Source organism: Esox lucius, chromosome 14, assembly GCF_011004845.1.
Source record: "Esox lucius isolate fEsoLuc1 chromosome 14, fEsoLuc1.pri, whole genome shotgun sequence".
NCBI lineage: Eukaryota > Metazoa > Chordata > Actinopteri > Esociformes > Esocidae > Esox > Esox lucius.
This window is the reverse complement of record NC_047582.1, coordinates 32,652,725-32,680,213: the sequence shown is the minus strand read 5'-3', so window position 1 is coordinate 32,680,213 and position 27,489 is coordinate 32,652,725. Positions and strand designations below refer to the sequence as shown.

Sequence of the window (27,489 nt, the reverse complement as noted above, 5' to 3'; positions counted from 1 at the left end):
TTTTGCCTGTTTTTTTCCACTGTTCTGAGATCGCGCTGAACGTGACTTCAAAGTTTTGGTACGTACCGAACCGTACCGTTACACCTCTAGTAGGGACACCGGCAGTCGTAATGGTGGGCAGTTACAGATTTAGAAAGTCAGTAATACTTCATGTGACATTGCTGTTTGAACCCATTGTGGCGTCAAATACCACCGCTGGTAAGGTGATCTATTGTGTTACGTCTCGGCTTCCAGACTGGTTCTGATACATACTAGAGGGATGATACTAAACTGATCCTCTGGTTGTCATAAACCTGTACATTTCCACTGGCAAATAAACATTTCACTGTGGTCAAGGTGACAGAGTGTCTTGGTTTTCAGAGTGTCAAGGTGTCAGAATGTCGTGTTTTCAGAGTGTCGTGTTTTCAGAGTGTCTTGGTTTCAGAGTGCACCAGATAGGAATTTTGAACAGTAAACTCAGTTTTGGTAAGTGAGGAGAAACACGATACTCGACGGCAGTTAACTTGTGCAACTGACAGCTCATTGTGAGAATGGTCAGAGCCGTGCGCGTAACTATCGGGGGTGTAGGAGGTGCGGTTGCACCAGGGTTCGCGGTGGGTGGGGGTCCGAGCTTGGCCTCTGTCATAAAAGGATATAGTATTTTACATTTACAGCAGGATCACAAGCGTATATATACACCGGCCCATAAGTCTCGTTGTTGGGGGGCGGGGGCCTGTAAGGATATCTTGCACCCAGGCTCGGCGTCACCACGATACGCCAGTGTTCAGAATGTTTGGTGTAAACTGGTTCGGTCTGACCTAGTCCCCTCGGTCAGTGTCCATGCATCCGTTCTGAACGCTCCGTGAGCAAAACACTCTGGATGGAACTCTGACAAGGCTCAGAATGAACGGACGACACAAGGTCAGGGTAGGGTAGGTTAGGTCAGGGTAGGTTAGGTCAGGGTAGGGTAGGTTAGGTCAGGGTAGGTCAGGGTAGGTTAGGTCAGGGTAGGTTAGGTCAGGGTAGGGTAGGGTAGGTCAGGGTAGGTTAGGTCAGGGTAGGTTAGGTCAGGGTAGGGTAGGTTAGGTCAGGGTAGGTTAGGTCAGGGTAGGTTAGGTCAGGGTAGGTTAGGTCAGGGTAGGGTAGGTCAGGGTAGGGTAGGTCAGGGTAGGGTAGGTCAGGTCAGGGTAGGTTAGGTCAGGGTAGGTTAGGTCAGGGTAGGGTAGGTCAGGGTAGGTTAGGTCAGGGTAGGTTAGGTCAGGGTAGGGTAGGTTAGGTCAGGGTAGGTTAGGTCAGGGTAGGTTAGGTCAGGGTAGGTTAGGTCAGGGTAGGGTAGGTCAGGGTAGGGTAGGTCAGGGTAGGGTAGGTCAGGGTAGGGTAGGTCAGGTCAGGGTAGGTTAGGTCAGGGTAGGGTAGGTCAGGGTATGGTAGGTCAGGTCAGAGTAGGGTAGGTCAGGGTAGGGTAGGTCAGTTACATATTCTGGACAATACTCAAAGGAGTAGATTAGATTCTACTTTATTGTCATTCAACAGTACAAGTGCAGTACAACGAAATGCAGTAAGCATCTAACCAGAAGTGCAAATAGAGGAGGGCAAAAAATGTACAAGTATTAAGAAGTATTAAGTATATTACCAGTGGAATGTGTAGATATGCATTGAAGGCAAATGCAGTACAAATGGTAATACTAGATGTGCAATAAGGCACATAGAGGAGGGTGGAATATTTACAAGTATTAAGTATATGTATATTACCAGTGGAATGTGTACATGAGCAATACTTATGGAATATACCAACTCAGTAATGGAATCAGGTTAATATACCAGGCAACAGGAACTCATCACATTCATTTGTGGGGCTTTCATAGTTGTGTCATAGTTGTCTCAGAGTGGCTCAGATGGAACAAATTTAAACATTCCTTTTTAAATGACTGAATCTAACGTCATTGAGAAACCATGAAGTATTTTTCTCACATACTTCATTTTGAAGTCATCAGTAATCATGTAGTAGGAAGTAAAGGCTTCCTCAATCTACATACCACATTGGCTCTGTAGTAGGTGCTCATGAGCATGAGACTACAGAACGACATTCACTCCCCCAGCTATTCATTATTTAGTTGGGGGGGGGGGGGGCAGTTCAGCGGAATAATTGTAATTACAGGTCATCATAAAATGTTTCTTGCATACTTGTACTCCAATCTTCGTTTTCTCTTTACTTTCTCCTTATGCTTTCTGTTTTTGTGACTGCATAAACATCCCCCCCCCCCCCCCCCCCCCCCCCCCCCACTCAGCCGGAGAAAACCAGAAAACAACCTCTCGAGCCATTCGTCTCCCCCTGGGACGCTGTCAGTAGAATCACCATCATAACATGACATTCCACGTATAGAAGCGACTGGTTACGATCACATGGGGCACATTCAGTATGGGATGGTACACATGTTCTGGAGGATACATTTTGGCCCAACAGCGCCACTTAAACAACCGCTGGTCAGAAATCCTGAAAGGGGAAAACATCTTACCTTCATAGGACAGTGTTTTATCATGATGCCTTTACTCCCCATTCCTCACAGGGGTCTTGAACCTACCTACCGGATCATCATTTGACCAGCAACCAAAAGGTTGTTAGGTCTTTTCCCAAGGTTGTTACTGCAGGTAGAACCCACATTGCTCCCAGGTCGTTGCTATAAATGACTTCTCTGTCAACTAGCCTTGTAAAATCAGGCTTACAAATAATTATAAAACAAGAAACATTTATCTTTGTGACACATATAGCTACATTCATGTGCCCTGGATATATCCACACCTTATTTTGGCACAAACACAGGTATCTCTCAAATATCAGCAGTAAATCAACAAGACATCTGACTTTACCACGCATTAACCTTAGAGAATGCAAAGGAACCACTTACATCTGTTTAAGAAAGCGTCTATGTTTTTGTTTTTCCTTAGGGCTGGATAGTTGAGATCCAGTGCCAAGGCATTCATGGAATCCTGTGAAAAAGGGCAAAGATGAACTTGATTAATATTTTTGCTTTTTAAAATTGTTTTTATGTGTTGTTACAATCCTTTGAAGCCAATAGCTGTTACCCTTCTAAATACAAGCTGAAAGGGCACTGTTCAGTGACGTCCACACGTCTTGACTATGAAAGCTCATTATATGAGCAAAATGGGTGTAATTGCAGAACTCCCTCTTTAAACAACGAATGTTTGACCACAACTGTTCCTCTAACTAATCCACACAGGCAGAGCAGATTTAATAAGAACTAAGCAATGCACTGGGCAGGGCTTCCAAGTAAATTACAACATCGCCTCTGTCTGCCTCATGATCTCAGGCAAACACCCAATGATCCACACCGCACAATTACTATGAATGATTAATAATCAACACTTCTGGAATAGGTCCACAACCAACCCTCTGCCTTGTATTGACCTCCAGAGCAAAGTTAATCAAATCATCCCTTATTAAGCTCCAACACAGCGCGGATGGATAATGAGAGCTCATTGAGGATGGAAGCGTACAACTGTGTCCTGCCTCCAGAGAATGACTGACAAGGCAGTAAAACATGAAAAGAAAATTGCATTTCAATTTCATTTCTCATTAAGTTAGGAAAATTGCATTATGCTACGTGCATACTGTCCACTTGCTCAACACGCAAATCGCTCAATCTCTAGTGAGCTGTCGCTGAGCCTTCCCTAACCTGCACAAGGCCCGCTCAGGTATTTAGTATTTTGCGTGACTCCATTATTAAAAACGTATTACGACGATGCCAAGTCAATGATTTGTGAATGTTCAAATAGCAATTTACTTAGTTTTCCATAATGCATGTATCACTCACCCGTGATCCCAATGACCTCTGAAACCTCTTATGCATCTATTTATAGAATAATATATCTGTATAAAGCCAGGGAAGCATAATAAATAATGGGGAAACCGGACAACGCAATTACAAATTTTTTTGGCCGGACCATGTAAGCGGAACCGGCTGAGAGCGAATGTCTCTTTCTTACTGACTGACTGACTGAGTAGCTAAACTGACAGTCCTTTGTTAAATAGCGTGGTGGTCAGAGATGCAGACTTGTGAACTAAAGGTCCCGGGTTAATATCTCCTCGCAGGCGCAATACGCATTATGAATTATTCCGCTGACTAAAACCTGAAACTGTACACGGTTTTATTGCGACTGTTTCTGGCATGGAATAGTTCATCTTCAGTCTCAATAGAAATTTCTAAATTCTTATGATCATTCCTAGGAAGTTTATAGATACTAGTAAGCCTATTATTGGCTGATAAGCTGTCAAAACGGCCAGTGGCAAAAGCAATACAGTTCATAGACACTATTTGAGGTAGAGGTAAACTTAATAAGAAACGTAAGTCAGTTTCACACAATCCTCAATGGAGTCTTGTGACTGCTAAAACGTGCAATTCTATGGTGCAGTGGTTAATGCCACAGCCTTGCATGTGGGCGACCAGGGTTCCAGTCTCGAGGTGGCAACATTTCCTATTGCGGCCCGACTGAACTAGGCTTTCCTGGTTTCTTGTTTTAGCTAGAGAGTGAGTTTTTAGCTCCAACCTAGGTCACTTCCCGCTGGAAATTAGCATAAAGTTGAACATTTCTTAACTCTCTACTGTCTCAAGATTTTGTCTCAGAGAGTAGTTCTGCCCACTGTAGTTCGCCGTAATTCACTGGCTCTCGTAGGAAATTAATGAGCATGCCTCCTTGTAGCTCTAGCGAGGGGACAGTGTGCATGCAGGGTTCATTTAAAATGTCTCTTCGATTTCTCTGTTCAGGAAAACTGGATCGCGAACTAGCCGTTAGCAATGTTAGCTAGCAATATTAACTATAGCTGAAATTTACATTTTCATTTGCTCATATTATCAACAGAAGCCAGGTGTTAGGTCGCTAACCTTTATAGTTTGGTTAGTGTGGAAATTCAGTTGCAAAGGGTGGCTCTTTTCTCACTTTTCACATTTGAATTAACATTTGAATTTTGTTAACCACAAAGCAGATGTGTATACCAACACATGAAAATACACATGTAAATCACATTACTGCATTACATTTTCTTATCAACTCAAATAATCCAACACCAATGCTATTTTGGGATTGCATTTCATTTTTCAATGTGCATTAACATTTGAATTAAGTTAAGCACAAAGCGGGGCATGACTTTGAAAACGAAATGCCATATGGCTTTTCAATAACATTTTAATATTGACAGTGAATGTGCATACTAGTACATGAAAATGAAAATCACATGCTTGCATTTAATTTTCATATTGACTGAAATAACACAGGCAAAAATGGAAAATGAAAATGCAATGTGGGCTTGCATTAACATTTTAATTAAGTTAACAAAATGTTTCCATAATTGAAAGGTAACAAAAACTGAATTACACAATGACCACTGCAGCTCTGCCTCTGTACCAGGACATGAATGATCCCCTGGAAATTATCATCTTATAACCGTCCCATGGGGAGGGTCTCCTGGACATTATCATCCTATAACCTTCCCATGGGGAGGGTCTCCTGGACATTATCTTCCTATAACCTTCCCATGGGGAGGGTCTCCTGGACATTATCATCCTATAACCTTCCCAAAGGGAGGGTCTCCTGGACATTATCATCCTATAACCTTCCCATGGGGAGGGTCTCCTGGACATTATCTTCCTATAACCTTCCCATGGGGAGGGTCTCCTGGACATTATCTTCCTATAACCTTCCCATGGGGAGGGTCTCCTGGACATTATCATCCTATAACCTTCCCATGGGGAGGGTTTCCTGGACATTATCTTCCTATAACCTTCCCATGGGGAGGGTCTCCTGGACATTATCTTCCGAAAACCTTCCCATGGGCAGGGTCTCCTGGACATTATCATCCTATAACCTTCCCAAAGGGAGGGTCTCCTGGACATTATCATCCTATAACCTTCCCATGGGGAGGGTCTCCTGGACATTATCTTCCTATAACCTTCCCATGGGGAGGGTCTCCTGGACATTATCTTCCTATAACCTTCCCATGGGCAGGGTCTCCTGGACATTATCATCCTATAACCTTCCCAAAGGGAGGGTCTCCTGGACATTATCATCCTATAACCTTCCCAAAGGGTCATTTTACAGAATCTTTCCAAATCAAGTTACAGTCCTGTGTAGCTCTGGTCTACAACTCCATGTAAGTCTGTACACTTCGTTGTAAGATACTTTGGTTCATTGCGCGTTTGACAGCCAACCACATCACTGTTGTCTAGACCCGCCCAATGCAGATATGGGGTGGGGGCGGGGCAAATTCTCTGTCCTGTCACAACGTCATCAGCCCCCACTCCCCTTAACCCCAGCCAGGTCAAACTGGAACTGTTCTCCCTGGCGTGTGGAACAATTCTTAGGGGGGTCGGGGGCGACAGAGCAGTGGCTGCAGTTCCCCTGGTGTCGGTGTGAAAATAGACTGGGGCTCACAAGCTATAATCGGCACACACAGCTTATCGGACACAAGTTCCTGGACTTTAACAAGCACTTATAAGGAAAGCTCATGGTCCATGTAGTATGTAGGACTGTGTGCGCGCACGTGTGTGTGCGCGTGTGTTTGCGCGTGCGACTGGTTCCATGTTGACATTGACCGCATATGTTGCTTTTTTAACAGGGCTGAATCCTCGCATTACATCAACATGATTTAGTTTATTTTTCCGAGCAAAAAAGTGTCTTCCTTACAGGACAGTATTCACATTCATCCAGAAAACAAGAGGCTAATTTGTGGTAAACACACTCAGTACATCTCATTGAAATGTGAATTCCTGTTTCATTAACCTCACAAAAGATGAGTGCAAGAGGCTACACCAAAACAAGCGTGAACAAACAGGAAATACTACTGAGAGGTCCCAGTGGGTTATCTCCGTGCTCAATGCCAGGATGTGATCTCAGCTTCCTGAGGGCCGGTGCCAACATGCCTGATTGTGAAGCCCACTATCGGACCCGGGTGCTGTTTAGTGGGTCTCAGGGAAACAGAAGTAAGAAACGCACAGTAAGCTCCCTACGCAGCTACCACAGCTTGAAATGTCTCAGAGGGGGCTGTCCAACTGGTACTTTCGGGACAGCGCAAATGATGTCAAGGTGGAACAATTTTCAAAGGCTTGGGAATACCCAAAATAGCTGCACAATTCCCCTATGCAAGTATTCTGTGGTCCATAATTTAAACCAAAGACCACTGGTTGTCTGAGTCTCAACCGTCTAACGAAGATCCTTCTCTTAATGTCCTTTTTCGCAACAGCCATTAGGATGTGATCAAAAACTGTGATCAAAACCAGCAAGTTTTATAGAGGACGTCTACCTGGAATGGGCCAATCCTGTTTGGATCATGACAGAGCTGGCGAGGAGACGAGGAGAGGGAAAGAAAACGTAGTACTAATGTAGATGCACCCGGATTTAAACTCATGAAAATTCAGATTTGACATAGTTGTTAAAAAATGTTCATCCTACCAATCCCATCCTGCCCTAGCTTACTGGACAAAAATCTAAAGGCCACAGAATTCAGGTATCTGTCCTGGTTTAACCTTACCTAACACAAATCAGCCCACCCTCCTCAGGGCTGAATACTCAGGAGTTTGTAAAGTTATAAACTATTCTCTAATGCCTCTTTAACCCCCAATGCAACACACTGTACATGGAATACAAATCGCCTCATTAGAAGCTTTTATTAGAAGTCTGAGAGTCGATTCATGAACAGTTTTAGAGAATGAGTGGGAGTACTTTGGTTATTATTATGGAACAATGATAAAAGAGTATTATCAAATAATGTTAAGAAAATAAAGTTCAAAAGCAAGAGAGACAGGGGTACAGGGTGGGCATTTTAGCATTTCACGCATCGAGCCTTTTGTGTCGTTGATGCTGGCATGTTGGTCCGCAACCCCGCCACTGTTGGGGGAAAAAGTAGGGGAAACACTGCAACTGCTTCCTCTTCAGTCTGGGAACTTCCCATTAGTATAATGTTCCCACAATCCCCAGATCTTCCAGGATTTCTGGTTGTAGGGCACCTGATTCCCTAATTATTTCCTTATTCCTTATTCAGGGAATCTTCCAACTGTAGTTTCTGGTAAGCCAAACCACAATAAACAAAAAATGCATCAACCTGCATTATCCTGAAACTGTGGGTTTGTTTCTTTGGCATTAGTGAGACGTCTCTCACGACCAACCTTTACCAACGTCTCCAAGCGTAGGTCTTCCGTAGGTCAGATTCCCTACCTGAATTTAAATATTACAGTTACACATTAGCGGACCACCTAGTGGGAAAAAAATATCAGAATTTGCAGGGATTGTGATCCAAAGAGCTAAATTTATCCTAAAATCAGCCATCTTACTCCGAGCCCCCTAAAACATACGACATTTAAATTTGACCAATGAATCACTTATTTAGAGCAACTGAAAGTAGCACAACTGAAAGTAGTGAGTGCACACTTTCAGTAATTTTTCATCCTGTAATAACGAGCAAATCGAACTCAGAACTCTAGCGTTGCGAAAGCCATGCAACAACCAGCTGAGTTGAACAACACCAACTACCCCAGATGTGAGTCACAGCCAGTCTAGAGACTTAGCTGATACATTCATTCGAAGATCCCATAATGATCTACCCAACAACAATCCAGCAACATGATAATCTGTTTATTCCAAACCTGTTAGACCCACTCCTGGGTGACATTAAGGCCTAGGATTGACAGAGATTAAATATGTCAGTCTACTGACTTGACTTGCCAGATCCAAAGCCTGTTTGTAATCCTGAACCATTCCGTAAAGCAGGAAAGGCCCTTCGTTACTGCTTAACTAAAATAGTTGGTACCCTAAATACAGTACTAAGCACATGCTCGTCTGGAAAAACATGTTAAGCCAGTCTAGACATTTTTGTCATGCTTTCTATTCTAAATGACGTCACAGGTAAACACACAGTGTGCCTCTACAATGTCCGAATGCCGTAGGCTAATTACAGTTGAACTCTCTGTGATCCAAATTTTAGAGGTTCCACTGAGCGTCAGAGTGTTAGGTCACTGGTTCCAAGCCTTATTTTTGTTGCTGTACGACCAACAGAACCTTGCCATGCCCAGGCGCCCACTGAAACCAATTTGTGCCATTTCACTAACAACCCTCTTCTCTTGTGAGACCTCTCCATGTGGACTGGACAGGTATGTCACTGCCCGAGGCTTAAGGGCGTGTACTGAAATGTACTCAAGGAATGCCCTGATTACCCTCCGGAAACAAAGAAAGTGACATTCCCATTGTCTGTATTATCAGCTAACAGTGTGTCTGGTGAGTGCCATGGTTACTCACACACACACACGTGCGCACACACACACACACACACACACAGCTTTTAGAAAGACCAGCAGCACATTCCCGGACGGGTCTGGACCTAAAATGGCCACCGGCCAGGATATCACAAAGGGGCTGTCCAAGCCTCAGTGGTCCCTGGCTTTAAGGGAGATCAGTGTGTGTCTGGTCAATCTTGAATTCAAACCTGAGCCTTCTTCCTGGTGCCTCACAGTGCTTGGGTTGGACTGAAATAGGCGCTCAGTTTGGATGCGGGGGACTATTTATGTTGTTGCAGTAGTCTGACTCATGAGCTAATATTCCATAAGAAGAACACGAGCTCAAACAGAGTTACGTGAGGCTAGGGGGATCTCGTGACCAAAAGCACAGGTGACTTATCAAATGCTTTCTGAGATTCCTTTGCGAAACATCTGGGTCCCACAGAACTGGCCCATAGGCAGCCTATGAGAGCGTATTTTAGCACTTCAATCGTCCCCTCCGGATTTTGTGAAAAGATGGGAAGCCTATCTAAACCATAAAAATGTAAAAGCCACACATTTCTCTATTCATTGTGAATTAGTGTTTTATACATCCCTTTAATCTATCAGTGTGATTTGGAGTCAAATTGTCTAAATAGACGAGACAACGCATTGACCATCATGATAAGGCTATCATAACCATTTATGCGCTAATACACCATACTAATCCTCTCTCTGGTGTCACTGAGGTCCTTTACAAACTTACCAGTAAACTCTCCAAGTTTAACGCCGATTTCGGGTCTCTGATCATGGACTCCAGCTTTTTAAGCCGGTTGTCCAGCCTCTTCTCCGCTCCGGACGACATGATAATAACGTTACCAATCCAGGTCCGTCAGTGGTATGTGATGCAAAGCTGGAATGTACAGGCAACGAACTTGTCAATACCTGCCGTTTGCCCTTTAACGAGGGCGGGCAGCTCTGGAGACTCCGTTATTTCGCGTCTGGTTGGTAAAACGCTCAATAAACTGACAGCTCGATGAACACCGCAAGGCAGTTCTGTCTGTAGGTTATACTGTAAATTGGTCAATAATGTTTTGCACGCGTTCTTCAGCGTAGTATGTTAGTTGAGGTAAATGGTGTTTCACAACTCGAATTGCGGCGAAATGTAGCTTATTCGTCCAGGTCGGCCCACGTTTAAAATTATATTGGCGCACACCTTAAGTGGAGTCGAAAACATTTGTACCCCCCCCAACTCTACGTCGACGCGAAGTTTCTAAACAGGTTCACTGAGATCTTCCTTTCGGCGTCTTCACCGGACACATACTTTTAGACCTAGGAACAAGCCAGAAACTCGTTACCCACAAGCCCTCGCTGAAACAGGAATTCCTCTTCAGTTATCTCACTGATCTTTTTTACCGTCACCGCTCTGTGCTCGCGGCACTGGCCCCACGCAACTTCTAATTATTTTCGGAACGCTGAATAGTCGCTCTCTGGCCCATGCAAAACTTGCCAATGAGTATTGGTTGACTTCACTATAGCCGATTACGTATTTGCGCTATCGGTGACTATATATCTAATTAATCTTTTAGCTCGGTCTTAAGGGATCCGTTTGGATGATGAGATCATGGCCTAATCCATACAGAGAGATTACTTCGGAGTGCTCTAGACAATCTGTCTTTTCAAAGCATGATACGGTTGAGCTACTTAATTATGTAGGTTATCTCTCTCTCGCACGCTCGCGTCATACTCCGTACGCCATGAAACCTTAGTTTCAGTGCAGTGGCTCTGTCTGTATTCAAAACAGAGACCATTAAAAAAAAAACTAAAACGCTGACAGCAGCATCGCCAGTGAGCCATTGGGTCAGGTAATGTGTTAAATTGTAAGAGTTTCATTAACTGAGATGAGGAGTGCATCCTAAATGGCAACCTGTCCCCTTCTCACTAGTGATTCACGTCAAAAGCATTGCACTATTTAGGGGAATTTGTCAGTGTTTCAATGTAGTGCGCTTGGGAATAGGGTGACTTTTGGGGATACACAATACAAGGGATTGCGGAAACCGGAGGGACTGTTATCTATCCCAATTCCTGCGAGGTTACAACGTTTCTGTGTGTAGTTTTGACCTTGGCTTCTATACTTGTAACATTTTCCATGAAAACTTGTATAGGCCTTGTGTTAAGAAGTGACATCAGACGCATTTGATAAAAATATGAATGACCACATCCATTGACTTCTGTAACCTGCTCTCCATCGCCGCCACTTGATTGTTCCGTGTGTTGTAATGATTTCCGCTTCCGTTTTGGCCAGTCTTCCCTTGAAAAATAGACTGTCAATGCGAGGTTTTCACCCGGATAAATTAAGCCAAAAACTTTAGACAAAAAAACACGCGGTAGTAATTGATCTTAGAATAGCCTTTATTTACTTTAAAAATGGGTCTCTGTCACACAGCTCCCAGTTTTTAATTTTCATTTACATATACTCTGTGAATTGTCAACTATACAGTACCTACATATCCTAAGAAAATTCATATATCCATATAGTCTGCAGTCGCTGGGTTTCGGTGCGTTCAAGACGTCTGAGACCTCCGCTAGCATGAACCAACAGCCATCCAATTTCTACAGCTCAAAATTCTCAGTCAGTGGAGCCGATTTTTTGGAAGGTAACCAACTCGATTTCACCTATCGGATATATTAAATTAATAAAAAGAAAATTAATAGAACATGAGTTCCCATTGAATTGAAGGATTCGTCATGCCACAGGCAAAATCCAGATCAGTAAATTTAGAAAATCCAACCTATAAGTATCACTGACATCACGATTTGACAATCTTGCAGAGTTGTCTTGAAAACACATGTACAATTGTTGATGAGAGTCCCTTCGGCAGATTAGGCCGACTGACAATAGGGAATTAGTATGTAGACTGGAATGAGCTTCTTTTCACTCCGCTGACACACACGCTGATTGACATATGCTTTTTGGAATGCAGTTTCAGATGGCAGAGGTGCACGTGTGTATGAGAAAGAGGTGTTTGTGTGTATGTATGGGAGGGGGTGACGTGCCTACAGACACACCCTGGAAGACCAGCGTGGTCACTCCCTCAGAGTAATGAGTCCGCCTTCTAAACAATGATTCAGCACTTTCAGGCAAGGTCACTTCTGCCATAGAAATAGAATGACCCATTATGGCCGCGTTAACTTGAATGGGGACGTCCCTTCTAGTAATTCTATTTATGTTGATCTGGCAATGGTCTACTTTTGGCTATGTGATGGCAACAGGTGATGTTCTGTAGCTGGATCGTGGCATAAATCGAGCCCTTGCTGAAACTGGCTCGACAAAAAGGACAGACTTGTATTGGCACTAAATGTTTTTCACTGAATGAAGGTGACAGATTTTTATATGTAGCCTATACTAATAAAAAATAGCCTATGTATGTACAGATGTGTTGGAGAAAGGCTAAGCCGTGTTTACACATGGAAGTGAATTCTATATACACTGTTTATTACAATTTTATATCCAATTATATATTTTTACATCGGAAATTTGATTGTGCTAATCTTATTGGTCAAAATACAAATGAGTGGTGAAAAGTTCAGAATTGCCCTTCTCATGACCTTTCCAAAGGGAGACACTGCCCTCTAGTGGACAAATTCGGAAAAGAACGCAGGCAAGAGTCTCAGCACTCGCAAAATACAGTATAATAATCATTCAAAATAGAAATCAATAAAGCACTTTTTGAAGATCTACAGAGGCATCATTCATAAGTTAATAAAGACAAAGTAATATCTATTCATAGCAACAACAACAAAAAAATTAATGAAATCTCGTGATGACAAGGGTTGGCAAGACCTTCAGGACCCAGCTTTTTTGATTTTCTCGACCTTGTTGACAACATATCCACTAGATGCTGTTTTAGGCTGATCCCAGATCCGTTTGCGCTGTTTGTCATGACGGCGACCGTACGACTTGGCAAGAAAACATTAACCAAGTCCGGCTTATGGCATCTCATCATTATAAACCCTCAGACTAGAGGCATAAGGTAATACTGATAGCTGCTTTTTGCAGCCTTTGACAGTTCAAAACAATACATTGGCTAGATGCGTGACTACCCTGTGGTCTCTATCGCAGGATGGGGCCCACTTCACATTATCTGAGCGAGATACTGAGCGTTGACAGGCTGTGGGTTTGGAGACCCAAAATACAGATGCTCCATCTTAATTTGATTGCCACGTATTTGCAGGAAATGTCCTGCACAGCAGGAAATGCAACCTTGTACTCTGTTCAAGGTTTGAAAATTATGCTCAAGTTTGTCATATCCATTTTAAAATATCAGACTTGATTTGCCCCAACAAAAATATAAACCCCTACAAAAATGATCCATTATGGTCCCCATAAGGTACCTTTCCTATTGTCGCAGAAATATTGTCCTGTTGTGCGTAGTTGGGGCAAATTAAGATACCGCATCTGTATCTACCTGTCAATGAGTGACTGGTTAGAAACCTGCGACGCTCCATAAGACGTGTTAGCCCCTTGAGCCAAAGTCTTGCCCAAGTCTCTTCAACTCTGCTCCTGGAGGGCTAATACAGTTTTGGGTTTTGCTTCTACCTAGTAAATTTAAATCTTCAAGGGTCCAATCAGAGTAGAAGGACATGCTGAAAGCAGGAAGTGTTTTGGACCTCTACGACTGGAGTTGAAATGCCCTGGCTTTGGCATTATTTCAGGGAGCTAACACGTCTTCATGGGTATATTCATTACGCCGGACCAACTATTTTCATGACCAAACCAAGATAGCCTGAAAGCTGTGGGATCGTTTTGTGATTCTAGTGAAGCAAAGGGAGCAGAACCTGTGGACGGAGGCTGGCAGAGCTAATGTTGCATGTTCAACTTTTTGCAACAGGAAACTGTATCGAGATCAGGTGTTTCATCTCTGAGAAAACTGTCAGAATGTAGGCCGGTTTCATCTCCCTTCTTGGTCTTCCGCAGCCTGGTGTCTGGCCGTCCTCTTGTCGTGTGGACCGGCGATGACAACCGGATGTTTCAGATTAACATGTCTGGTGGACATGTGTCCAATATGGCCAGACTTTCTCAATGCAACTGAAAGGAGTGTTTCTATTGGACACATTTTGGAAGGCCCCCCTCCGTTTCGTTTGCTTTTGCGTCAGAATCTGCGTAATGAATGCCCCCGAGGTCTCACTCAGTCAGCTCACGAGTAACGTCATCATCCTCCCCCTCCATTAATGGCATGTTATAAGTGGATTTCATTATACGACACTGTCTTTATCATATTACAGCGTTTCAAACATCATCCACATTTATTTCCATCCCTCTTCAGAAACTGCCCTCATCCCTCTTCAGAAACTGCCCTCATCCCTCTTCAGGAACTGTTGAGAAAACCCCTCCGGAGGATGACATTTTGAACTGGGTCTGCACTGCCCTCATCCCTCTGGGGCGAAGTACAGAGGAGAGAGGAAGTTAACCTCGGTGTCCGAAGTCACACTGTATTTGGGTGTGTGTGTGTGGGGGGGGGGGGGGGGGGGGGGTGCGGGGTGCAGAGGAGGGCTGGGGAAAGGAGGCGCACATCATATTCCCGGCCCCTCCGTCAGACAAAAAAAACAACAAGACGAACCCCTCCTGAAGCCTGAGCCCCCGCCGGCCAGGTAACCCAACCCCGGAGTGGGGGAGTCGGTTGTGGGATAAGGGGAAGAGGAACAATGTGGCTCTTTGTGTGGAGCCGGCTGGGGAAAACAAACCGCTTCCCCTGGAAAGGGATCGTGTTCGGGCCCCGTCGACGGAGACCACACATGGCTGACGCTCGGAGGGGCAGCTCAGCCGCCGTCCAGCCCCGGTGGCCCCCGGAGTCACTGGGCCACCGGGTCGGGTGTTGCATCTGGCCGCCGTGCCCGTCGGCGCCGTCCCGCGGGGCTACGGCACGGCAGGGATCGCGGACGGAGTTCTCTGGCCATTACGGAGGGTCCGGACGTGTCGTACAAAGGCGTGTATGGTTCACTTGCTCTCTCTCTCACACACGCACACACACACACACACACACACACCGCCATACTGCCAAGGTGGTGGAAGACCACATTGACCGGTGGTCAGAAGAAGGGGAGGGCGATCTCCCAGGTTGGCTGCTTGATTGGCTGCATGATTGGCTGCGTATTGGGTTGGGAGGGAAGGCGTTGGTTCTGGGTTTGTCCAGTAGAGAGCGGGGTCGCTGGGTCTGGCGGCGCTGTGCTGTGTAAAACACTGAGCCTGTTCATGAGAGAGAGAGAGAGAGAGAGAAGGGGTGATGAGAGAGAGATGGAGAAAGAAGAGGGACGAAAGAAGAGACAGAGAATAATAATTTCCTTTTAATTTACATCTATTGATATTCGTCAAAGTGCAAAAACATTGTGAAAATTAGGCTTTAAGATATGTCGACACCCAGATAAATGTCACATGGGGCACTATCAAACCATGAACATCTGTGCTAAATACACACAGCACACATGCACAGACGCGCACACACACACACACACGAACAAGAGGCCAAGAAGCATGGCTCTGTCTCTGGCTCTCTATTCCCAGTGTCCCTCTCCGTTTTAGTTTCAAACACTCTGTGAATACCCATGTGGAGGGGTCGAGTTACACAGGGCAATAAAATAGCCCAAATAAAGGCAGGGAAAAGTGAGACGAAACCGGGCTATTTCCTGAGGTAAATTCTCCGATCCTCCAGTTGGACTGTTGTTTCTGTCAGAGCTTACATACTTCATAGTGTTTTTTTTTTTTTACAAGGCTTTTAGCAGGGAACACAATGAGACTGGACAGCCATGTTCACCTCTGCACATAGAGGTGCTAAACTAAAGTCAGTTGACTCTGAATGCGGCCTGGCTCCCATTACACACACAAACTCACACACACACACAGCGGTTCCCCTTACACAGAACACCGAGCAATAAATCCGTCTGCACAACGCTGGCAACACGCTGTGATTTTCATATGTATTGGTTACTAAGGGGACCGGTCGACAGCTCGAAACCACAACAAAGAGTAAACTGGGACCTGGTTCCCTGTGTAAGGGGATCATTTAATACCTCTGGCAACATTAAACCAGGCAAAAAAGAATAATAATAAATTTTAGGGGTTGTGTTACCCGGCCAATAGCCATGTATTTTTTAACTTTCATACACAACTATTAAGATGACCTTTGACCTTGCAATGTTTTTGACATGAGGTAAGTGGAGGCAACCGGGAATTGAAAACCTCTGTCATGTGTACATTAGAGCTCAGGATGTATCATCGAAACACGAGAACATAACCACACACAGTTCTGGGTGGCAACAGGACCGTTTGAATGAACAATCAGTAAGAGGGGAAACCGGAGACCAGCCGGAAAGTAAGAAGGGATCTGATTGGTCAACTGGGCTGTTGCTGCAATGTACAGTTTGTCTTAAAACATCTGGTCAGCAGCAGAAACCTGGGAACTGAGGGAGGGAAAGGAGAAAACTAACGTAAGGAATAGGAGGACGAGGAGAAGGAGGGCTGGCGGAGAATGAGAAGGAGGAGGGGAAGAGGAGAGGAGGATGAGGATAGAGAGAAAGACGAGATGGAGGAGAAGAGCATGCACACGAGAGGAACGGGGGGGAGATGGAGGGGAGGAGGAGGAGGAGAGGAAAAGGTGATGAAGAATGAGGAAGAAGAGATGGAGAAGAAGTGCATGTGTAGGAGAGGAAAAGGAGATGGAGGAGAGGATGAGGAGGAGATGGAGGATGAGAGGAATAGGATATGAGGGAGGAGGATGAAGAGTAGAGGAAAAGGAGGCGACTGAGGAGAGGAGGAGGATGAGGACGATACGGAGAAGTGGAAAGTTAACAGAGAACGCCACTCGAGGGGGAGAGAGGACTGCACAGCCCCCGGACCTCCTACACGTAGCGAGAGGGAGTGACGAGGCCCGGCCCGGTATAACGTGTCATTATGGCATATGTAACCGGATCGCTCCCGTTCTGCTGCTCCGTGTTCTGATGAAGCTTCCAAGCTCCATCACTGAGCGCTGGCTCTCATACTCACAGTAGACACACACACACATTCGTATGCATGGGCTCTCGTTTTCGCAGCGCCGCCGAGTCTGCCCAATGGCCGCCGTCTCCACGGCAACGCCAGAAAGACGGCTGGTGTGAGGGTTCATGGGACTAATGAGTAGAGCACACATATGCTGGCACTTTGGCAGCACTCAACACTCGATCAACCTTGATCAACTGACCTTGCCCACATCCAGACAAAATGCTACACTCTCGCTCACAAACAGACACGTACAGAATGTTCCTCAAAGTGGGTTAGCTTGCACGGTGCACGGTAAATATAATAAATCATTTAATATACAATTGTGGAGGCAAATTACCATTTACAAAAGCAAGAAAACATTCGTAAATCTAAATGAAGTTGCGTCAGCACAGAATCCAAACGCAGCTGGACGCCTTTAGAAATGTACTGTTGAATCACCATATACTTGCTTTTTCACACAGTGAATAATTGGGCCAGCGGAATAGCACCAAAACATGCGACACACACACACACACACACACACACACACAACACAGGTCACATGACATGTGCATGGCAACAGAACGGCGCCAGAGAGAGAATCCCAGAAACCTGGCCCTCCACACAGCTCTAGAGTTACAGCACAGCCCGGCTGAGGACCGGAGCACAGAGACACCCGGAGCCACTCTGAAAAGACATCAGCTCACCAAGCCAGGCCTGCTACACAGTGACAATGCTAGGTTCGGATGTCGACCTGTTTCCCGCGCGCCTCTGCTCAGGGCACGCAACTGTATGTGTGTATGTGTGTGTGTCGGTGTCGGTGTGTTTCTGTGTGTGCAAGTGCTGGCAACGGACATAGAGTCGACTGTTCACCGTATTTCTTTTTCAAAGGCCCATTTCCATCAGAACATTTAATCTGTCTTTGTCCTTCATATTCCTCCTGACAACCTGAAAACTCACCTCTCTCCTCTACTTGTTCTGATCACGGATGCGGAGGCATCGCCTCTTCGCGGCAGGCTCCGTGTCGCCGATGCTAGCAACCCCTGGTGGGCTACGCAGGGCCCCCTTGTCCCTGAGCTTGGGCAGTAGGAGGGTGGTGGGGCTGCTGGTCAAGACACTGTCTGTCCTGGGGGGCGTAGGAGTGGGGGTAGGCAGGGCATAAGCGTGGTCCTCATCAAGGACATGGGGGTCCTCAGGGTCGCCGCTGGCCAAGGGCTCTTCTGATTGGCTGCTGGGGATAGGAGGGACCTGGCCCCGGTCTCGCCCCAGAACCTGGCCATTAGAGCAGTTTGTTTTTACTGCCTCCAGCTTGCTGAGGGCAGATTCAGGGCCATGGGGCGGGGCTTCTCTCTGAGACCCGTAGGATTCTAGGCTCGGGGATGTGATCTTTTGGTCAGGGACGTCTGGGGAGGTTGGCGTGGAGGAGGTGGCATTATTGCATGGGCTGCTGCCTCCCTCTCTGGGACTTAATGGGGGATGAGAGGGGGGGTACACATTTGGGCTCTGGGGGTGGGCGGTGTCATGTGGAGGAGTTTGGGAGGGTGGAGGAGTGGGTTTTTTGATAATGTCATGGGGATGGTGGTGCTGGTCCCCTTTCATACCGACCACCCAGGTGCCTTGGCCCACTCCAGGCTCTGCCGGACCCAGCGGAACCACAACTGCGAGGGGGTTGGGCTCCAGTTTGACTGGGGTCCTCTGGAGAACCCTCTGGATGACCTGTCTTTCCAGCTTAAAGTCTGTCAGGCCCTCGATCACGGAGGCGGACGAGGGGGAAGCATCGCAGCGAGCCCTGGGAGAGGACGCCGCACTGTGTGGGGTGGACAGGGGTGATGGAGCCTTCCTCTCCCTCTTCACCCAGTCGTTGATGTCCCTTCTGGTGGGGTCAGAGGGCACGCAAAGACCCTGGACGGTAGCTCCGCCCAACCTGTTGGCCACTGAACACCCGGGAGAGGGAAGTCTCACCCCACAGGAACGCCCCCTTTCTATCCCATCCGGCACAGGCTGGATGACACCGCTGTGAGGGGCCCCAGATGGGTCAGGGGGGGGCACCTTGGGATGCACTAGTATAGGGATGGGGACGGGGATGGGTATGGGGATGATGACGGGGTACGGCACCAGGACCGTGGGCTGAGGAAAGAAGGGGCCCATGGACGGCCAACCCATGAAGTTCACCATGGGAGGCATTGGAACAGGGCCCCGGGGCCCCATCACGTTGAGGGGCGGGGAGTGCAGGCCAGGGTAGTACGCACCTGGGTACGGGTGCATTCCGGGTGGGTTCATGGAGGATGCCGACGGTGGCTGGAGGTGGGGGTGGCGCGGGGAGTGAGGCGGCGGCCGGTGGATTGGGCTGGAAGGAGGCACGGGGTGCGCCCTCGGGGGGTTGGCCAGGGGGCTCTTGAGGCTCTGGGCATGGAGTGGGGGACGGATGAAGGGCAGCGGGAACTGGGTCGTGGCCTGGTGGTGCGGGTGGTGGTGCTCTGCTGGGGGACGATGATGAGGAGGTGGAGGGGGTGGGGGAGGGGGAGGAGGAGGAGGAGGCGCGGGATGGCTTGCCACCTCCATGGGCGGCGGGGGAGGCAGAATGTGCCTCTCCAGGTGCCTCAGCCCTGAAGCGTTGACCTTTGACGATGAAGATGACACTGCAGCCGGGGAAACGCTCCTCGGAGCCGCCGTGCCGTGGGTGGGCGTAGGCCCCTTGGGTGACCTGGTCCTCCCTCGCAACTCCCCCACACCACTGCTCCACGACTCAGGGGTTAGGAGCTTCTGGTTCTGAGCCCCCCTGCTGGACTCGGGTCTCCCCTCCTGAGCGGGTCTGCCTGGACTGGAGCTGGTGAGAGCGGCCCTGGCCTCTCTGTAGAACACATCCATCTTGTACTGGTTCAGGCACTTGGTGCTGCAAAACTGGAGCCGCTCCTCCCCAGTGCCAAAATCCAGGTATTCTTTGGTGTGGCGGACGTGTTTGCACCAGTCGCACACCTGCGGTATGGGCGACAGAGACTATGGAGGGTTACCATGGTTCAGAACATCTTCCTAAGGACACATGTTGCATGATGGGTGCTGTAGTGCATCACCCTTTAGTCATGTTCCTGTGAAGTGATATGTGTTCTGTGTTCTTACTCTGGCCCCACCGCTGTTTGCCTCTGGCACCAGTCGGGGTGAGTCCTCGGCATGAGTGTGCTGTGGAGACCTCTCGCCCCCAACGAGGTTCTCATCACGCGCCTGATGGAAGGAGGTAAACCCAATCATTACACACTCAACAACTCCCAAGATGTGTTCAATAATACTTATTTGGTACCAGGGACAGACTACCAGGATTTCCTATTTGTCCAATGAGAAATATTCATTTTATGTTGGAAAATGTTTTAAAACATTGTGTCTCCAAATGAACATGTCCCTAGATGGACTCAGAGCCCTTTTAGAGGAGAGCCTCAAGTTACCCTGTATGAGATTCAAGTGTTGACTAAGTAGTAGTTGATTTAAAGCATGAAATAACAAACTTACATAACAAATCCCAATTAACTACAGTGGGGTTTCGCTTGTTATATGGTTTCAAAGCCCCTGTTGAGAGGAATATGAATATGAAGAACAAAGGCAGGTGATTTACATTGACCTCTGGGCGTTAGCATGCATAAACAAAGGGGAACATCATAAACTTTTTTGTTAATAGTTTTGGTAACTTGGTATGGCAAAGGCCAACCTGAACTCCCATATCACTCTAAATGAATGCTTCCTACGGACAACGCAAAGGGCTGTCAGTGTCTACAAAAGTGACATTTAAATCCAGTTAATTATTATTTACAAATTATTATCATTAACATGCGACGTTTCTGTGCGGATCCGAGATCTGTAATCAATCCTGCCTCTCTGTGACCCATGGAGGCGTGTTGAGTTACGAAACACGAGGCAGCTGCAGGTATGGTATGCACTGAAAGTGGACACCTAACCCCCAGGCCCCCTGCCCTTCTTCCATACAGAGAAACAAGCAGGGACAGGCTGATGGGCCGCCACAGTTCCATCCCAACCTACCCCAGGACTACAGGTCTGTGCAACTCGGCAGCAGACAGCGCTCGCCTCCCCCTCCTGAACCGTCCCTGTGTCTGGGGTAACTACGGCCCTGAAGGAGCCTAACACAGCCTCACATTAACAGATGCTCTTATCCGCCGCAGCCTTACAATAGTCTGCGCGCACCATTTTCATTTGTTCGCTTCCTGCAACCCCCCCAGTCGGAATCAAACCCACAACCCACTCTCTTACCCGACGGAGAGCATTTCAGAATGGGCACATCAGAGAAGGGCAATTTACTAGGTGGAAATTTAAAAACCAAACGTGTGATTTGGCCATCCAGGACTGACGTTGCTTACTCCTGCCCTATCTGTTGTTGTGTGAAAAAGACAGAGTGCAGAATAAACAACAGGAATGGTGAAAGGGGATAGCCCTGGCGGAAACCCCCGCGCCTCTTACAGGGGGTATCCATGTCTCAGATGGAGGGTGAAATATGGTGGTAATATGAATGTGAAAAGAGATGTGTATGTGCAACGGCTCCGAGTCCTCCGGTCGCAGGCCGAATGATGACTGGCTCTTCCACCATTTAGGTGAAATTGATACTATGTGTCCCCAATGAACTTTAACCTCTTTCCACACTCAAAACACTGGTCTGTCTGTTAGAAAAGCAGCATGTGCGTGAGTGTGTGCTTGGAGAAGACCCTACAACACACACATATACTGCACACACACACACATGTCGGTTTTACTATCAAAGTGACCATTAAAAAATTTTATTTTACTCAACCGCAACCGTAACTCTTTTTCTGACCTTAACCTCAATAACCTAACATCTATGCCCAACCTTATCCTAACCCTGACTCCTTAACCTAACCCTTAACGCCTAACCCTGACCCTAACTGTAAACCAGATGGTAAAACAAAAACACAAAAACATACTGTATATTCACACAAATTTTTTTAATTATTGTTGTTTGTAAACCATATATATGGCAAGATGACCTCACTAAAAAGAACAGGGATATTCAATTCCCGGAAATCTGTACACTCGCCAGAGATCTATTTTCAAGTGTGCCGGAGTGAGTGTGAGCCAGCCTTAATGTGTCAGTGTTTCCACCAGAACTACAGCAGTCGACCGGTCAGTTTAGTCAGACATCAAAGTGTCCTGTTGACCACTCATTGAAGCAAAGTTGACCCAAGGTTAAAGCCGACCCCTCACCTTGTTGCGTTTGAAGTATGCCCGTCGGCAGGCGGCGAAGCACTTCTCGCTGCAGAAGCTCTTCAGCTCGGCGCCCATGCAGAGAGAGTAACGCTTCACGCCCTCCTTTTGACACCACACGCAGACTATCTGCACGTTCTGCGCGTCTTCCACTGCGGACGCAGAGACTGACGTCAATGACAGGCAAAGAGGGTGACTGAGATGAGCATGCAAGGGTTTGACCAGCTGTGCATCAAAACCATGGTCTACGTGTGGCACTTGTGGTGAGGATGTTTGAGTGTAGCAGAGGTCGTTGGATGGTGTGTGACGAGGTGGAAGTTAAGGAGCCGTGTCAGAGACCTGAAGACCCCTGTGTGGTTCTCTGAGCAATGCCTAGGCTTTAGCTCGATGTGTTATGAAACGCTTTCGCGGCGTGCAGAAGACCTAGGCTCTCATCCAGCTTGTCTCACTAAGTGTGTGTGTGTGTGTGTTTGTGTCCAGGCCTGTGCCTACCTGCTGATGGCTTTATAAGTGGGACAATAACAGGCGCACTCTTGTGCTCCTTATGGCTGATCTGAGAGGAGGAGCTGGGGGAGGATGAGGAGGAAGAGGGGACGCTGGACAATTCCCGCTCTCCGCTCCTCATGGCCAGGGCCGACGGGCCGACTCGGTTGTTCAGGCTCTTGGGTTTGGGCACTGAGTTTTCTGGAAGTTACATGATAGGCAGGGTCATTTTATTACAGTGTATACATGACCCAACGAGTTTTGTAAGCAACACACCTTTTAGCTGAATGAAATCAGTTGGAGTTTCTCAAGCAGCCCGTTTACCGTTGACAAAACAATGGCACTAGCAATCGAAGAAACAGAATCCTCCTATAATGACTATGTGAAACGTAAGAAGGGCAAAGTAGAGACTATGTCAAGCAAATGCTGAGAATGATACTGAGTTTGGATTGAAAAACCTGAATGCTTTGTAACTGGATCACCGGTGAATTATTTCTGAACCCTGGTGAGTATGGTACCTGTGTTGTACAAATACTTTGGTCCGGTTCATTATGAGGAAAACACTTTGAAAAGTGAAGCCGTGACACGACCTGAGCTAACGTGCTCTGTAGGCAGAAATGTTTTCAATAAAATGTTTATGTGAGGGCCGCCCAACCCTGTTCCTAGAGATCTACTGTCCCGTAGGTTTTCTCTTCAACACCTTTTGTGACTAACTTTGATTTAGCTTTTCATTGAGCTAACTATTAGTATAATTTTTGCTAAATTAGAGTTGGAGAGAAAACCTGCATGACAGTAGATCTCCGAGAACAGGGCAGCCCTGGACTACATACACTACATGCTCTTGGCAAATTCAAATAGAGATTTCCACTCTGTTTTTGCAAGATGTTTTGTGTTTTGCCACGGTGCATATATTAAACAGGCCCCTGGCCTTCTCTTACCTTTAAGCACGGAGACATGCTGCTGGAAATGCTCCCGGTTGGGGTAGTTACGTATCTCGGTGGCCTCTGAGTCCCTGAGTTCCACTTTGTCGTAGCCGTACCAGCCGAGGAGCTCATTCATGGTGCTCTCGGCAAAAGTCTACAAGAAGGGGGGACATTTTTTTTTATCACTGTGCAACTTTATAGTTTATGTATAGCTAATGCTTAGCCAATGTGACGTTAGGGTGTAAGTGATCTAGCGTTGAAGGCTTGTTTGTGGAACTTTTTATCCCACTCTGAGTCAAAGTGCTGGATTCTCCTGACTTCCAGGCCGGCTCTGACTGGGTGAAATGAATAGGGGACACATAGGAGTACAGTGCAGCTCTTTTTTCCATGATGTGTTCCAGTTTGTTTACACTTGCTAAATTGGTGATGGAAACATTTTTTGTACCTAATACCAGTGTGAAATCTATGAATCATCCTTTGTTCGTCTTTTTTAATTGTGGGTAGAAAAGAGACAACGATGAAAGGAAGTGTTCAGTAGATGGTTTGTGAGGCGAACATCTCGGGTTCTTTTATTCCAAACATATGAAGAAGAGAAAACACAAAGGTCTCTCTTTCTCTCCCTACATCCGCCCACCTCTCCTCCTCTGAGGTTTTGGGGGCGAGCAAAGAAGGGATTGGAGCAGAAATCCGATCTGGAATGGGCAGAAATCCGAGCGGGACACCCTACACCACAGCTAGGTCCCACGGTTCTCGGAAATGCCCACGCTCCTTTCCCCCTCTCCCCCCAGTCATCGAGCACTCTCCAGCCCCCTCACTGTGTCCCCTCCCTCCCCTGCCCTCCTCTCTCTCTCTGCCCCCGGCCCCCTCCACCCGAGCACCTTCCAGTCCTGTTACCCGACACTGCACTCCCTCTCCGGTTTCAGCCTTTTCCAGCGTGGACGGTCTTCCTGTGGTAGAGCTGCACTAGAACCACACTACTGACTGCACATTCTTTCCCCCTGCCTTCCACTTCACTCCGACCGACCTCTGCTCTGCACCAGGACTTCGAAGAAACACAGCTTTGTGGCGTGTGTGTTTGTGGTGCGTGGACGCGCGCGCACATAGGTATCATATCCTGCTAAATATCCCTAACGACGATTAAAGTCAAGTATCCAGTGTCCGAAGCTCTGCCGTGGTCTGGCGCGAACGGAACGGACCTAACTGTGCTGAAATAGATACCTTAGCTAAGACAACACTAGACTGGAGCACAACAGCTCACAGACAGACATCCCCTGAAATTGCCGTCTGTCTTTACCCCCTCCCCTTTCCTATTTCATAACGGGACACTTATACCTGTTCAACTGCTTCAAGCCCAACAGCCCAGTTTCATTGCCGAGGTAACCCAAGGACTATTTTGTAGCTCCACGTGCCTCCTTGTACATGTCTGAGAATGACAACGTATAGTCTACTGCCCAGCAGGGGACTAGTCATATCCACACCAACGATTACGTCAGCACAAGCCGTCGTATATTAGGTAGAATTTGATGTCGTTTTGTCTCACTATTTCCTCATTAGGGGTAGACTGTATTTTTTTCTTACCCCTCCCCGTGCTTTACTTCCCACAATATTGTTTTTGTTTCTTCTTGGCAGTTAAGACAAACATCTGCTTTGTGAGAGTGACAAGCCACATCCCGAAACCACAAAGAGAGCTCCGGCCAAAGGCAACAACACAGTACCGACCCCGAGATCCAGGCCGCGCTGACTTAAATCACGCGCGGATAGCGTTTCACGTGTTTTGATTAGAATTAGTTAAGTTGTAATTCTACACCCTTCACTCGATATAAAAAGCCATGCTCCAAACCACCTACGCAAAAAAAACGAATTTCTTCTCTCACGAAAAGTGCTGAATAAAAAAAGATATTGTCCTTTTGGGGTTTAGATTATTCAAACGTCTCAAATAGCCAAGATTAGAACTAATAGTCCTTGAGTACAACTTTTTTTTCCCAGACTAGGCGTGTAACCTAACATGATATATGGTACAGTCACAGGTACTCCAAACCGAAGGCATTATTTTTATTGTCACCGAAAGCATTATTTTCAGTGTCATCGAAAGCATATATTCACGGTAAGAATCGCTTAATGAAACTGTATACATAGTTTCCATGAAGCTGTTTACGAGTAACTTTCCAAGGACACGCACATATTAGCCTACGGACTGCTTAAGACCCCGTCCCGGCCTTAAACAGTTTGTCTCAAGTAATGCAACTAGGTTTTCTCGATTCTTGTTTTGTTTTGATACTGTTGTATCGTAAACATGTACTGTTGCCTACTACAACAAGTGCGCGCGTAAGAGTGGAAGAAGTGATGTGTTCTAGCAGTCTGGTGTGGACCCACATCTGGAACATCTGGACATTTTTGCGCGCGACCACAGCTGAACTGAAATGGCGCGTCACTAAAGAGGGGCGACCATTCAGTGGACACAACTGAATGAAACTTTAATGAAACACTATTCTTTCTCACCTCAAGTAAATTTCCCGACTGTTGGTTTATTGTGGCAAGGACATGTTGGCTAATCAATTGGCTGTAATGTCACCAATAAGTGACTAATGTAGGACTAATGTTAAACATTGGATCACCGCGTTAACTTTGAATGGCAGTTAAAAATACACAACTTTGAAAGGAGATGCGCTATCATTTGAATAAAAACAAATCAAAGTTTGCATCGCGTCGCTATGTACCTCTCCAACTGTCATTTGTGCGCACGAAGCTTCTCGCACTGTTCCAGTGGTCCCAAACTGCCCTTCACACATTTCACAAACAGCATTCTGCACAAACGTAGTCAACAACCACATTTTCCCTCACCTTCATCTCTTGGTTGATCTCTCTCTTGACGGGGTGCGCGGGTTTCCTACTGCGTTTATTTTCCGGCGGTCGTCCTTTCTCCATCTCTGGCATAATTCTGACTCGCTCCGTGTCTCTACTTTGGCGGACGACAGAGAGCGCGTCACGCGGTACTAGTCGAGGTGCGGCAGCAGAGAGCGAAAGCTGTCACTCTCGGTGACAGCGGCTGTCATTCCAAGGCGTCTGGGTCCGTCATCTGGGGACTCTATCCATTGCGTGTCGCGCACTGTGGGCTGCTGCTGCCGCGGTACCGACGCTGACGAACAATCCCCTCTCTCTCTCGGTCCCGAAGAGCAGGGAGGGGCCTCAGCGCAGTAACCCAACACCTGGCGCCCACCCTCCCAAATCTCAACAGATACATTTCATGAGGAATGCGAGGACTGTGCTTTATCTGCGGGGAACACAGTACCAACACTGTCTGCTATATTCCAGTCTTTAAATAAAGAGATGAAAAGCCCTTCTGGGTAAACCATACCACGGCAGAATGTTTGGGGCTTTCTCAAATGACATCTGTTTGATCAAAGCGAGGGGGTAGAGTGAGAGAAAGAGCAAGAGAGAATACTTTCTGATACCAATTTCCCACTTTATTGTGAAATGAGCCTGTATATCAAATCCCACAGCCTGCTAAACTGTCTATTAAATACACGTTTAAAGCTGCGTTGTTACCATTACATGATACCATTATAGTCCTTTTGATGGATGACAGCTGAGCTCCAACACGGACACCTAA

The 27,489-nt window shown here is 46.8% G+C and overlaps 2 protein-coding genes across 9 annotated transcripts in view; both read right to left on the bottom strand.

The window, feature by feature from the left end:
* Positions 1 to 10,906, bottom strand: part of LOC105021675 (rho-associated protein kinase 2) — a 43,195-nt gene extending 32,289 nt beyond the window's left edge. For 5 of the 7 annotated variants that reach the window (XR_003782849.2, XR_003782848.2, XR_003782850.2 and 2 more), the window contains exons 1-2: positions 10,006 to 10,906; positions 2,886 to 2,967 (exon numbers count right to left, since the gene is read on the bottom strand). Coding sequence is in view for 4 of the 7 variants with exons in the window: in XM_029125016.2 (XP_028980849.2) it covers positions 2,886 to 2,967; positions 10,006 to 10,104 (181 nt within the window). In the remaining 3 variants the exon portion in view is untranslated. The remainder of the gene's footprint in view (positions 1 to 2,885; positions 2,968 to 10,005) is intronic. The other 2 variants (XM_029125017.2, XM_029125018.2) reach the window with 2 other exon arrangements.
* A 3,867-nt stretch (positions 10,907 to 14,773) lies between these two features.
* LOC105021676 (sine oculis-binding protein homolog B) lies at positions 14,774 to 27,023 on the bottom strand. 2 transcript variants are annotated; one of them, XM_010889484.5, is made up of 7 exons: positions 26,721 to 27,023; positions 23,895 to 24,033; positions 22,966 to 23,157; positions 22,474 to 22,625; positions 20,371 to 20,472; positions 18,214 to 20,250; positions 14,774 to 15,486 (listed from the first exon to the last, which is right to left on the bottom strand). In XM_010889484.5, exons 1-6 carry the CDS (start codon positions 26,811 to 26,813, stop codon positions 18,223 to 18,225), a joined length of 2,706 nt encoding a protein of 901 aa, XP_010887786.4. In that variant the 5' UTR covers positions 26,814 to 27,023; the 3' UTR covers positions 14,774 to 15,486; positions 18,214 to 18,222. The 2 variants fall into 2 exon arrangements, with proteins under 2 accessions (XP_010887786.4, XP_019908654.3); XM_020053095.3 differs by having other exon boundaries at positions 18,214 to 20,229.
* Between the last annotated feature and the right edge of the window lie 466 nt (positions 27,024 to 27,489).

What these genes read in the sequence shown, in the direction of transcription:
- LOC105021676 (XM_010889484.5), bottom strand. Translation starts at nt 26,813, where the DNA reads ATGCCAGAGATGGAGAAAGGACGACCGCCGGAAAATAAACGCAGTAGG. An exon ending in CATACTTCAAACGCAACAAG is followed by an intron (nt 20,473 to 22,473) that starts GTGAGGGGTCGG and finishes TCCTTCCATCAG; the next exon opens with GCGCGTGATGAGAACCTCGT. An exon ending in CAAACAGCGGTGGGGCCAGA is followed by an intron (nt 20,251 to 20,370) that starts GTAAGAACACAG and finishes AACCCTCCATAG; the next exon opens with TCTCTGTCGCCCATACCGCA.